This window comes from Coturnix japonica, chromosome 1, assembly GCF_054131305.1.
Source record: "Coturnix japonica strain WE chromosome 1, WE-NBRP24, whole genome shotgun sequence".
Lineage (NCBI taxonomy): Eukaryota > Metazoa > Chordata > Aves > Galliformes > Phasianidae > Coturnix > Coturnix japonica.
In genome coordinates this window covers 49,517,749-49,531,217 of record NC_140663.1, presented here as the reverse complement: position 1 = coordinate 49,531,217, position 13,469 = coordinate 49,517,749, and the positions used below count along the sequence as shown (strand labels likewise).

Genomic DNA, 13,469 nt, shown 5'->3' with positions numbered 1-13,469 from the left:
ATTACCATAATATTTGAGATTCTGAGAAAAAAAAAAAAAAGCTCAGGATAAGCCGCTTATTAATTGTGAACCTGTCATTCATTAGCTGTGAATCATCCACTTGGTCGCTGTAGCAAATTCCATTTCAGAGAAATTAAGTTCACTTACCGATAAAAGGGAACAACGTGCTTAGCTGGAGCTGAAGGAAAAGAGACAGCGCTGAGCCCTGCATTTCAGCCTTGAAACAATTTAAGATGCAAACGAGCTTTTCCTTCGTTACTGGATGCAGCGAGAGCCAAGGTCCTATTTAACCCTCTCCACCTTTCCTGATTAAAAGTTTATCAGAAAGGGAAGACTGGGTCAAAAGTACTTCTAACCTATCATTTACACATGGAGAACACAGAAACAGGGCTCCTGCTGCAAGCTCTGCCACTTACTAAGCCCCATCTCTAGCACTGGCTAGCATTTTGCAGCTAATAAACTGTTTCTTTCTTCCTGCTTGCCTCCTGGGAGAAAATAAACGGGAAGGAAGGCAGCCCAGGACTGCTATTTATGCATGTGAAATAGAGGCAATTAAGTTATTACACATTTGCTGCCATTAGGAGGGATGTTATGAGCTGACCCTGCACACCTGCCCTTTGGGGCAGCCACACAGGGACTTTCAACAGGTGCTTCCCTCGGGGAGGAATTGCAGCATCGGGATCTCCGACAGCAAATTGTATCACAGCTTTAAACACAAAAACTTCCACACGTATGCACAAGTGTGCAGGATCTCACAGACATGCGTGAGCATGTTTTAACGCAAACATAGTAAAAAGCTTACGGAGGTCTCCACTGCCTTCATCAACACCACATTCTCTTCCTGCTCTTGCTATCTATGGGATCGCTCAGCCATCAAATACCCTTTATGCTATCCATCCTCCTAACCCGAGTGTCAGCAATGCGATCGCTTCGGCCGCCGGGCTGCTGGGCTCCAGCAGGGCCGGATCGTACGGGGCATTCATTTCCAGACACAATGAAACCAATGGAAAATCCAGCACAGATGCGGGGAAACAGACAAGCGGGTGAACTCGGAAAATTCACAGACCTCCAGGCTCACGGAATTGTGAGCTAATTATTTGGACTTTAATGTCACATCAAGTATCCCCCAAAGGACTGACCCTATATTTGTATTGGTTACACGACAGCCTGCTGTGGCTCTCAAGGCTTTGTAACAAAGCCCCACACCCTGGCTGTATTTAAGGCCGCCTCTTCAAAAGTCCCTATCTGAAGAGGCACTAATGTTTCTCCACCACACGCAGCCCGGTGCTCCCACGATGTCATCTATTTTACTGTGGCAAAACCCTACATACTGAAATGGCATCCCAGGGGATGCGCCCCTTCCGACTGCTCCAACTTGCATAACACTTGTAAACTAAGCTCAAAAAACACAAAAGCACTTCCATTTGGAGACGCTGCTGATTGCATGAGTGTGCAAACCTTCTTCCTTGGTGACAGCACCAGTGGCTGGAAAGCAGCCTGGTTTTCCACCAGCAAACAAGCTGACAATGCTGATGGGAGCACCGAGCTGTGCTTGAGGGCAGCGTCACAGTGACTTTCTGTGGGACAGCTCTAATGCCCAGCGCAGGGATCTCACAGCACACAGCAATCTCCTCTCACCACTTCCAGAAGTGTGGGGCCATTGGGACTGTGGGGCTCTCAGTGCAGTCCCACAGGCAAAAGTTTCATCCGCCTGAAGCCAGAGCCCCTTTTTTAATGAAGCTTTCACCCAAATAAAATCTTGAGGGCTTTGAGCTCTAAACTGTGACTTAAGTAAATGAAATAATTTCCTGCAGCTGTCCAGCTATTCTTATGTAAAATCTGGTTTCAGTTCTTCCTTTTCATCCCTTTACGGAGCTTTCCTTTAAGGCAGGTAAAGAGCAGACAGACTATGGAGCAGTGAAAGTCCCGCAATTCTCCCTCCTGCTGTATTTTAGAATTCAGATGGGTAAACTGTAAAATCATCCCCCTGTCAGACTTCGAAGGCAAACTTCTTTACTCGAGAGAATTCCAGCCAGCTCACAAAGCCCTACAAAGCCCCTCAGCCTGCCCAGCGTCTGGAATGCACCCTCAGTAGCAGGGAGCAGCTCAGCACTGGGATGGCCGTGAGCTGTGGCCCTGCTCCTGCTGCCAAGGAGTGGGCCTGGCCACAGCGAGCAGGAAACAAAACAGTTTTGCTGCATTTTGTTTTGTTCCATTTCTTTCATGTTAAACTGCCTAAGATGTGAAAGCACATGAGAGAAACAGCCAGGTTCAGTTACATTAAGAACCGGCAGTGTTTCTGCTGTGCCTTTGCATCGTATCGAGTTTAGAATTCAAACCAACTGAAGGATCATCAGCAGGTGACAGACTCTGTAGGCAAATTGCAGAGCAGCAAATAACTTGTTTTCATTTTCTGGAACAAACACAGAATGCAGTTTCGGTTGCCTGAGAGCTCGTAAGGAAACAAAAACAACAGCAACTTCCTCTTTATCTAATAGTAAACCGCGCTGCGACCAGTGAATCAAACAATTTTCAGCAGCAAAAGAAACCACTCATTTGGATAAAAAAGAAAGCAAAAATAAAAGTCAGACCTCAGGCTGCATGCTTCAGTGTTACAGATGTGTTCTAAACTGTCCCAACTGCTTTTCCTGCCATCTCTGAACTTTCCACTACCAGCATCGGTGATTTCATGAACCAAACCGAACGATGAAGGCCATTCATTACCTTCTGCCAGTGCTGGGTGCTGGGTCCCGTTGCAGCGGCAGGCCGATGGCCGCCCAGCACTGTGCTGGTGCGCTGCAGGAGGGACCTGCAGCACGGAGCTCTCCGAGGGCCTCATCCCATCCTCCCGACAGCGCTGTAGGGCTCTCAGCTGAGTTCATGGGCTTTGGGACTGCTCGCGAGGCGAGGCTCTATGTCCCATCCAGGCAGCACTCTGAAACCAGAGGTGCCCCTTCCCGGCTATGGAGTACGGAGCCTCTGCCCGATGGGCACGGGACATTATGAATTATTATTATTATTTCGAGATAAAGCATTAGGGAGAAATTAAAACACAAGGGATTTATTTTTTTTTTTCCGATGAAGCCATATTTCTCCGCGATGCAAAAGGATCTTTACATAACAACTGCAACTCGGGAGAAAAGCTAATTGGATTAAGTCCTCTGAAAGGGAGGTTAAGGTGTCTGAATGAGACAACCGCAAAGCCCCACTTCTTTTGCCATCTGTTTAGCAAGACTAAAGCGTTTTCTGATTAATATTATCTTAATCAATCATGCTGCCATTTACTACAGCCGCGCTGAACTCAAGGAACGGACAGTACGGAGTCTCTGCCCGAGGACGGGCGATGCCGAACGCAGGGCTAGGGCACATATTGACTGCTCTGGTTTTTCGCTTTGGCTGTCGGTTCGGGCTGCGGTTGTTCCTCCTAAAGGCCCGTTCCTGCCGACAACGAGAACCCGCCCGCGGTGCGCTCAGCGCCGTCCCGGCAGCAGCGGAGCGAAGCGGGACAGCTCCATCCGACGCCCGTAACTCGCTCACGGGAGGGACCCGAGCGCAGTTACCCGCGGAGCACTTTCTCCTCTCAACACCGTCGGGATATCGGCCGGGACTGAGGGCTGAAAATGCCCCGGGATCCCCCGGGGAGCCGCGGGGAGGCCGGGGCCGTCCCGCAGAGCCGTCGGGGAGGCGCGGGGAAACCGATCCGCTACGGGGCTGCGAGTCCCGGAGACTCTGCCCAAGGAGGGAGGGAAAGAGAGAAGGAGGAGGGCTCGTGTGCTGGCGCCGGTCAGATAAATTCAAGCTGCAAAGGTTGTTTTGCCGGTGCCCGGACTCCGGAGGGTTTCGGCCGCAGGGAGACGGCGGGGGCCGTGGGGGCGGCAGGGCCCGGCTGACAGCCTCAGGGGGAACGCGTGGCCCTGGGCCCTGCCCGCGGGCAGCGCCCGGCCCGGCTCCGCCGCACCGCTGTGCCGAGTCGGGCCGCGTCTGGCGGCAGCGGCGGCCGTCGAGGCGCGGGTTGCGGCCCTCGGAGAGAGCATCCCTTCGTCCCGCTCCTGTTCCGGCTTCTCCCCTCCTTGGGAGGCGTGAGTGAACGGGCTGAATGGCCGGGAGTTCGGGGACCGAGAGTCCCCAGAGTTCTCCCCTTCGAGGCGCTGCCAGTCGGACAAGCCGAGCACCTCTCAACCAACTTCCCCCAATAAACCTCTCCGAAAGGCTCCCAGCAAACCTAAAGCCTATAAGTAGAAGCAGCAAGGGAACGAGTTTGGCGGCCGGTAGCCCGGGGAGCAGAAAGGGAAAAAGAAAGAAAAAAAGAAAAGAAAAAAGAAAAAAAAGAAAGGGAAAAGCCCAGCGCTGAGTCGCTTCGGCAGCGCAACCCCGGGGCTGCAGCGTCACGTCGGGAAGTGCTGCCCGGGGGGCGAGGGGAGGGAGGGAGGGGGCACTTACCTGTGGAGTCCATATCGGGTTCCTCCAGCAACCCACAATGCATACTCTTCCCATGGACGGGACGGGAGCCCCAAGGTGCCGGGGTGTGCAGAGCCCCAGCTCGGGGGTGCGCGGAGAGAGGGGAGAGGGAGCGGGGCGGGAGGGAGGGCAGCGACGGCTCGTGGGGAGGGGGAGCGCGGGAGAGGGGGACACTCCGTAATCCAGCAGGGCAAAGCCAGACCCGTCAAAATGTTTGCGGATGTTTCATGGGAAAAAGCATCATTTTATAGAAGCCCTGATGGGAGAAATGTCATTGATAGGCCAGCCAGCCTGATGAATGGCTGCTACTCAGATGGGGATGTGGCAAGGCTCAATGTGAAGCCCATTGTGATGCTGTTTTGAATAAGAAAAGCTTTCCTCCAAAAAGGGGGGCCTTAGATCTACGCAATCCCAACACTTCGACTTCCCTCTTCTATTAGAGCATTAGAAACGTTTTTCTTATTTAAAGTTCCAGCGGCCTTTCCACTCCTCCCTTCCCCCCGGCCCCCACCCAGCTCCTTTTGGCTCATTACAGCCCCGGATCAAAATCGCCTCCGATCTTCCAACGGGCTCGGGGCTGCTGCGCTCCTCGGGGCGCGGCCGGGCGATAGGCGCCCGCTCCCCTCCTCCTCGGCTTCCTCGTGGCTTCCCCGACGCCCCTCATGGGGCGGGGGCGAGGGGGGGTTAAGCAAAAAGGGCGACGTGTGTGGGTAGCGAAGGAGCCGGGGGGAGAGGATGCCAGCGTCCCGCCGGGCGGTGCCGGGGTAGCTCCGGGCCGGGGCTTCGCGTCCCCGGAGGGAAGAGCACGGGGAGCAGCCGGGCACGCGGGAGTCGGAGCTTCTCCTCGAGGGAGCGGGGATCCGTCCCGCTTCGGGGTCAGGGAGGAGAGGCTGGGAAAAGTTGGTGATTGTGCAGGCGGCTGTGTGTGCTGGAAGTGGAAGTAAAAGTGCAAAGCTGGGGCTGTGATAAAAGTGGCTGGTCCGGGGAAGGAAAAGCTGTGATTAGAATATGAATAGAGCTCCAGGAGAGGAAGAGAAAGGGGGATTATAGCTGAATTACTTTGACCATGGACAGAGCCAACATTTTCCACTCTTCTCCCCCTCTCTCCTCCCAACACCCAGACTGCCCCCCCTTCCCTCTGCCCGTCGGTTTGCGGGGTTTTTTCTTTTTATTTTTTTTCCTTTTTCTTTCTTTTTCTTCTAACGCCACAAACACGCAGCAAAACAAGAGGCGAGGTGGCTGAACGGGGCCTGAGGGACACAGCCGAGCGTTCAACCACGGCTCTCCCTCCCCTCTCGGGGCAGCCCCAGCCGGCCCGCCCCGCTAGGCCTCCCCTGCGCTCAGAGGCAGCCTGGAGGCCCCGAGACACCTGCAAGCGGAGCGAGCTCGGACGGAGCCCAGGAAAGGACCTCGCAAGGCACAGAGCTTGCTTCAGGCGAGGCCCTCGCTTCTGCAGGCTGCCAGGGCCCTGCCGCAGGCACTCCCCGCTCCAGGGAGGTCGGCCTGTAAAGGAGCTGATTCTGTGGGGCTGATGTCCCATAGATGGGTAGAATAATGTGTGTGTGAACACGGGGATATGCTCTTTCTAGGGTGAGATTCCGCTGGGAGTCCACACAGGCTGGACGGCTGGAGGCTCATCTTGCTCTTCAGCAGGGTGTATGCTCCCCACCTGTCCAGATTAGTTCCCTTCCTTACATTCATGTATCAGCATTGCCATCTTCCCGCTTACCTAATCTTGAGTGCGGCACATCACTCTGGTGTCCTTCCACAGCTCGGCGCTGGTTGGGTTGTGCTCTCATTTCTAATGTAATCTAATCTAATGCTGATGTGTTTGGATTTCCCACGTGGTTCTCAGCAGAGGACATCATTCCTCTAAAAGAGTGGGGCATCTCTTCCCATGAAAGTCTGGTTAACCTTATGTGCAGCCAGTTGGAAGTTTGCAGATGGGAAGACCGTAAAGCGCTGGCTTTCTTCAATGATGTCAGCTGCAGGATTGTATTTGATACAGAGTAAAGGGCAGGTCTTGGCAAGAATGCAAAAACTCTACCATTGGGGATTTTCGCTCTGGATTCTTGTCTATGCAGAACATGGACAAACCATAAAGGCAACAGGATAACCCTACACTGCCTCAGTGAGGTGTTTTCAGGGTAGAGAGGCTGTGTCACTATAGTGAAAAGGAGAAACGCCTTTGTTGAAGAAAGGTGAATGGGTGCTTGGAGTGTGGGTGCTTGGAGAGAAGGGAAAGGTCATCAGAGGGTAGGGAGGGTATCCACCTAAAATCCAATAGTCGGAGCTCTTTTGGAAACGAGTTTCTATGAGTGTCCTCCATTCTGCAGCCATTTGTCACAGTGGGCTGCAGCCACACTAACTTGCCTTGTCATACCACCTCATGGTGGTAGTAGACCCCAAACATCAGTTCTAGACCCTAGAATAAACACTTTGGGAGTAAGCGCCAAGGAGCAAGGGCAGTTTCAATGAGCAGCTGGGGAAGGAACCAAAGGGAAGTGAGAACTGTCTATTAATTTCAGCCATAACACCCAAGGTAGGCTGAAGTTCTAGGCAAGTTTTCTCTTGGATTAGCAAGAACTTGTGTTAGTTTTAGTAACGAGTGTCTTGTGAACAGCTATATCAAATGGTGTCAGCATTACCAAGAACCTGGAATGAATGAGTCAGGGGACCCTTTTGGGAAGCAATACACATAGGTGAAGGACAGGATATAGTCAACTGACAGAAGGCTTCAGGAATCAACTCTCATGTGTGTGTGCTTGGGTGTGGGATGCTGACAGACACAGGAACTGAAGAACATCAGAAAGCATCCTGGGTAAACACACACATAGCGATCCCTTCAAAAGGCTTTCACTGGCACAAGCACTGAGAGTAAGTGGCTGGGGCAGGAACATATGCAAGTGTCTGGGAGAAAACCATCAGAAGAGCTGAGGCATGCAAATGATGGATTGCACGTGCATTGGGCAAGGGGGTGCCTTCTGTTTAGATTGAATGAAAAGTAACGTTAATTGCAGCTGGCTTGCTGGAACTGGAGAGATGTCCGAAGCCAACTTTTGTTGAAGATGAGTGTAGGTCAACCTTAACTGATCTGCTTTTATTAATGCCTGTGAAAGGAATTCTGCTCAGCTGCAGTTCCTGGGTTCAGGAAGACATGCAGTGCCAGTGTTGCCAGAAGGAACAGTGCAAAACAACTTGTTCACACTGGTCAGCTTCAACCTGCACAGAAGGAGGGAAATCACTCTTCAGGTCTGGATGACATCAGTGTCCAGAAGAACTCCTGCATCTAGGGCTGCTGCTCAGAAGGAGTCCCTTGCTGACTTCAGTATGAGGAAAGGGCAAGGAGTCATCAATTTCTGAGAAATTACAGAAATTTCTGAGCTTACAGAAATTTAGCTGGCTTTTGTTGTGCGTGGCTGGTACTAGTTACCAGAGGATTTGTACTGTGCGTTGGAAGAAGAGCCAGCCCTAAAAGCTATTATAGACAACAGACACAGAAAAAGATCCATTCCAGACTGCCGAACAACTGGACGTGAAGCCGTCATATCCTCTTAGATGACTGACTGATAATGAGTTTCTTTTGATCCTCCTGGAGCACAGAGCATTACCGGCAGCGCCTGTAATGGCCGGCTGAGGCTTGAATACAGTGTTAAGTTTTCAATTCGCTATGAATTAAAGGTAAAACCATTTCCATTATCAGAATGCAATTTAGCAAGAAACAAGAACAATACTGGTTAGCGCATTAGTTTACTTTGCTCCTTAGTTGAAGTTGCTTGACCTTAGTTGTTGTGTTATTTTTTCTGTTCATAACGGTTTGATGTTTGTTAAGTCTGAGTGAACAGTAACTATCATGCACTGTCTGAAACTGAAAAGCATATGCTTAGGTCAAGCAGCTCCCTGAAACTCATGGTAAGGAAAAAGTCCCCGCTGCTGTTAGCAGGGAGTTGCTTTTCATTTGGAACCTACACACCGTTAATACACTGACTGGGATGAGGGGACAAAGACATACAAAATGAAGCTCTGAGCAAAAAACCACTTGGTCTTTGCAAACACCTCAGAGGCACCAGCCTCGGGAAATACAGGAGTAAAATAGTAGCTGTAATTAGGAGAAACACACAGTTACTGTTTCCCAGCCCCACACAGCAGCAGGATGCAAGGAGCGATGGCCTGCTCGCAAGCTCGGAAGGGTTTTTCTGAAGATGGAACAAAGGCCCAAATTCACTCAGAGTGGCCAACAGGAATTATTGCCGGTGACTTTTATGAGGCAGGATTTAAGCCATATAAATCGCTCTTCAAAAATCCCAGCTGCAACAATATATAACAACGTGTCATCTCTGATGGGAGTTTGGAGAAGGTTTAACCAAGTTCTGGTGTTCCCAGGGACACACGTTCATATGCATCTATGGCAAAGAGGGTGTGCATGTCCTGTGAGTCTATGTAGTGAGTTCTTAAATGACTGCCAAGAGGGAAAACTGACTCACTGACTGATTCCAGCATCCATTACTACTCTGAGGAAGAGATATCGACCAGGTCCACAGTCACCAGCTGGAGCAAGGCTGGTGAAGCAGCCAGTCATTGCACCCCTCTACCCCTTCCCAAAGAATTAATTTCCCCACTCAAAGCGGGTAGAAACATTCCACAGGAAGGACAGACGCAAGCCAGAACTTGTGTTCAGACATGCTCAAGTTTCTAGGAGCATTCAGGTCTAAAACATGGGTCAATTTCCTAGGCTTCTGAGCCTTAGACATAGAAACTGGAATGCAGATCTTCACTGTGCCTTGCACACATTAAGCTTCCCAGCACTGGTCCAGATAATAGCAAAGAGTCACCATCTGGCTGGATTTTACGGTTTGATGAAGTGCTCAGTTTTAAGGCAAGCACGTGTCTGGCACCTGGGGACTGCAGAGTCCTGATCCCAGTTCTGGCACGGTCTTTCTGTGGCCCTGGGCAAGTCACGTCCTCTTTGGAGGAGGGAATTCATCAAGTGCCCCATGGCCCCGCTGAACCAGCAATAGGCCGTTAAAACAATTCTCAGCTCCAAGTGGGGAGCGTTTGGCTGGGGGGGCCTTGCAGCAGTGCCAAGCCAGCTCCATGCTACAGCCCAGAGCTGCTGGTCCTGGGGCACAGCTGAGAACCTGTGCTGTTCTTGCAGAGCCCTGCACAAGGCATGTGAGCTCAGGTAGGTTGTTCCAGGGCTTGGGAGTACACAGGCTAACACCAGCCTAGTCCTCAGATCCTTGCACAGAGGAAGTACTGGTAAGTTTTCAGCCCTTCTGGTTTGTTTGGTTTGCACAATGACATTTATTGCTGCAGTCGGACTCTACAGGTGTGTTCTAGGCAGGATTTACAAACCAATTTGCAGAAGTACAGCACTATTTATTAGTTTGCCATTTGTTATCACTAAACAACGACACGATCTTCAGACTTCTAACTTACTCCCATATTACTATAAACCACAGATGCTTTCTATTTATGAGCAAGAAATCCCAAGTAATGTCACAGCAGTAATTTCTCATCATCATAGGTCTATTTTTTGTTGGTTTTCCTCCTTTTTTTTAAGCAGCATGTAACTAGGGAGCCCATGGAATTCAAAGCCCTCCTTGCTGCATGCTCAAGCTTCTTTGCAAGCAAAGCTCTTAACAAGATATGGACATTACAAACAAAACCTATTTATTTTCTACATCTTAAAATTATTAAATCCCCATATACCTGCATTTCATACTGTAACCTCCCTGAATGCCAGAATTGGTCAGTCTGGTTTCGTTTTTCTTTATAGTTTCCTTGTTCATATGTTTGAAAATATCTACCTTTGAAAAGGAAGGAAGGGAAGGGAAGGGAAGGGAAGGGAAGGGAAGGGAAGGGAAGGGAAGGGAAGGGAAGGGAAGGAAGAAGCTTTAAAGGGTAGGCAAATGACTGAGTGAGGCTGTTTTTCTGAACTCTAAACAATACTTTACCCACAACTCCACAAACCTGTGGAGACCTGTGCTTTTTCTGCCCCCTCCTTGACTTGATTCTGCTTCTCACACCAGCTGAGTGCAGCTACACACAGCTGCTGGTTGAAGGGGTAGCTTTTAGCATCTGTGTTTTGAAGTGAAATAATAACTACTGAGTTCTATTCCAAAAATACTCCTGCTATTTGATACCGTTGAATCCTTAACTTGCCAAGTGAACGGGAACTTCTGATGCGTGGAGATAGATATCTCTTCCCACAGCAGCACACACCTCTGGAAATGGACTGTATTCTGCTGTTCAGTCGGGACTAATGCTGGTGACCTTCAAGTTGAATAGCACTTGGAGTAGAAAGCCTCTCCTGGAGGCTAACTGGTGAGACAGAAAGAAGTTGCAGAAGAATGAAGGAAAGAAATGTTAGCAATTTTCTAGCCACAGGTTCCTGCTAATGCCTTCAGATTTTGTTCTGTGTCGTTCAGAATACTGTGTCTCTTTCAGCAAAGGTCTTCCATGGAAGGGTTGATCTGAGGAAGCCTACTTACAGCAGTGCAGCCCTTAGCTGGCATGAGACCTCTTTGTGAAGGCACTCACTGTATAAAAAGGGGGGGAGGGGAGGTCAGCTAGGAAGATAATTGAAAGGATTGCAAAGATGAGGCTCACCAGAGGAAAGCAGTGTGACAGCTGTGGGACTCTGAGGATGTACTTTACTCCATTAGTCTCTGTGTTGTAATTTGCCCTGTCTGCAGTAGGAATCCTTCATTGAACTGCCTCTTTAACCACTGCTCAGTTTCTGCTGCTGGTTTTGTACCACTTATTCTACTGCAAAGAACTTGACTGCAAGCGTCTTATGAAGGAACACAGGCATCTTCTCCAAGAGAGGGAAGAAGTAAAAACTGGGATTTCAACTCAAATCTGCGGGCACATAAACTCACAGATTCAGGCAAGATGGCAATAACATGTAAATGAAACGGATCAAGGTATCAACAGAGCAGAGCAGTTCATAGTGGATGGCCCTCCCTTGCTCCTAGACAAGTCTAGTTTCTGAGTTCTGCTGAACGCACCCACTGCTAAAACTGCACCCGGCTACCTAAGCTACCACAGAGGATTTCCTTTACTCTCACAAGATCTTCTCAAAAACTGTTGCCATACTTTCATCAGCATGAGGTAAAACAGCCGCCAGGTCCCCCCTTCAGGGCTGCACACAGATCTGTACTCTCAGCAGGGTTACACAGGAGCACACTTCTTTGCTCTTCATCTCTGCTGTGTCTGCTTGAATTTCTGCAGGTGTAATAGCAAGCGTTGCTTAGTCTTGATAACACCCTGCAGCTCAGACCTCTTAAAACAGCAGATCACTTAAAAGAGGACTGACTGGTCTTTATCCTAAGAGTAGTTTCCTTGCGCCAAGTCAACACTTCTCCCACCAACACGCTAAAGCCTGTGAGGCTCACTCCCTCTGGTGGTACACCCGAGCCTCAGTTTGGCAATCAGTAAGCAAAGCAAAGTGTGTTCATTTGGTTGGGGCTGTTGGTTATCCCCTTCCCCCAGTAGTTTGCAAATGACACTTTTTGGTTTATCATCATAAATAACCCAGAGCTGCTCAGATCTTGGTAGAGGTGCTTCAAGAGCTTTTCCAGTCCAAATGTGCTGTGCTGAGATCTGCATTGCCAGCAGTCCTACTGAAAACAAGATGGAGAATAAATTCTCCCCCTTTCAGATTTTGTTTGTAACCTTAGACCCAAAACTGTTAGTTTACATATTTTGTTAGCAGCTTAGGAAGGACGTCTATTCAAGCTGGTACTCATTTGTGCATCCTATGCAGCTAAGGGAACAGCAGCAACATGACTGGTGTAGTTGTCTCAGGATCAGCATCCACAGTTCAGCTGTGTGAAGAGGCAGAGGGCACCTCAGGACTTTTGCAGTCAATGTTCTGCATTCTGACTCATGTAGTGTGGTGTATTTCTCTCAGGCACCTGAAAATGCACATACTTTCTCCTGACTTCAGTTAAAAAGGTAAATGTGCTTTCCTAAGAAAGGACTCAGGATAGTTTATAGTTCTAAGTGAACTCTTGGTTCATCTGCTGCTTTAGGTCTCTTTAGACCTTGCATCTTATTAAAAAAAATCACCTAAAAATCTGTTCTAAAAATGACTATTTCAAATCCTCTAGGAGGTGTTCTTTCATATCTCCAAGACTGACTAATGAATGCTTTAATAACATGCTTTAGGGATAGCAAAATGTTTCAGACATTACGAGAAGGCTGCACCATCCTTACATAACACAGCACCACAAATTCAGGCACTATTATTTAAAATATTTATTAGCCTTTCATATTCCACCAGTCTGTAAAACATGTTTTTAACCTCTCTGAATAGGATGTGCCCTGAGGGCAGCTCACGCCCTTGTCCAGCAGAACATTCTTCCTAACAAAGTAAGGGGTTGGATGTATGTGCTTCGCTGGATCATGGCTTCATTCTACCACTCCCACATGCCTTGTTCACTATGACTAATAAATACTTTCAGAACTACTCCTAGCGGATGTTACTGATGAAGTGTTTTCTGCCAAATTAAAACAGGTAGAATACACACAAAAGACTTCCTACAACTGGTTTGCACCTCCTTCTGCCCACTTAGGTTTTAGAGTTACTCCTGTTCACCAAAAAATCTTCCAGATAATAGGCTGGATTTCAATTTATACGAAGTACTTTTTCTCTTCTTTTTCTTGTTCATTCATTGTACTTAGCTAGTTTTAGCCTAGGTATGATATTCATCGACTGCAGTTCTTGGAATAAGAGTTTACAGGCATAAGGTATCCGCAGAGAAGACACGTGACACGATGATTTGCAGTAATGGCACCTATGGAAACAAGTAAAAAGAAAGCCAGAGTTTATGCACAAGCAAAGCTTTGCAGAAAAGAGCAGTTGCCACCATCCACCATTTTCACCTGCATCTAAACACTGCCTTTCTTTCCTAGAAGGAGCTGAGTGCTTGAGACGCATTAGCACTTAAGGCAGTCACAACTTCAGGCTCTTAAATCAAACTGAATGAAGTCAGCAAGAGCTC

At 49.0% G+C, this 13,469-nt stretch overlaps 2 protein-coding genes across 5 annotated transcripts in view; both read right to left on the bottom strand.

Moving 5' to 3' along the window:
- RFX4 (regulatory factor X4) overlaps positions 1–4,676 on the bottom strand; it is an 80,259-nt gene extending 75,583 nt beyond the window's left edge. For both annotated transcript variants that reach the window (XM_015864007.3, XM_085518913.1), the window contains exon 1: positions 4,441–4,676. In XM_015864007.3, the coding sequence (XP_015719493.1) occupies positions 4,441–4,483 (43 nt within the window). In that variant the 5' untranslated portion in view covers positions 4,484–4,676. The remainder of the gene's footprint in view (positions 1–4,440) is intronic.
- Positions 4,677–12,708: 8,032 nt separating this feature from the next.
- Positions 12,709–13,469, bottom strand: part of POLR3B (RNA polymerase III subunit B) — a 58,162-nt gene continuing 57,401 nt past the window's right edge. For all 3 annotated transcript variants that reach the window (XM_015864043.3, XM_015864050.3, XM_085518781.1), the window contains one exon: positions 12,709–13,262. In XM_015864043.3, coding sequence (XP_015719529.2) covers positions 13,133–13,262 — 130 coding nt within the window. In that variant the 3' untranslated portion in view covers positions 12,709–13,132. The remainder of the gene's footprint in view (positions 13,263–13,469) is intronic.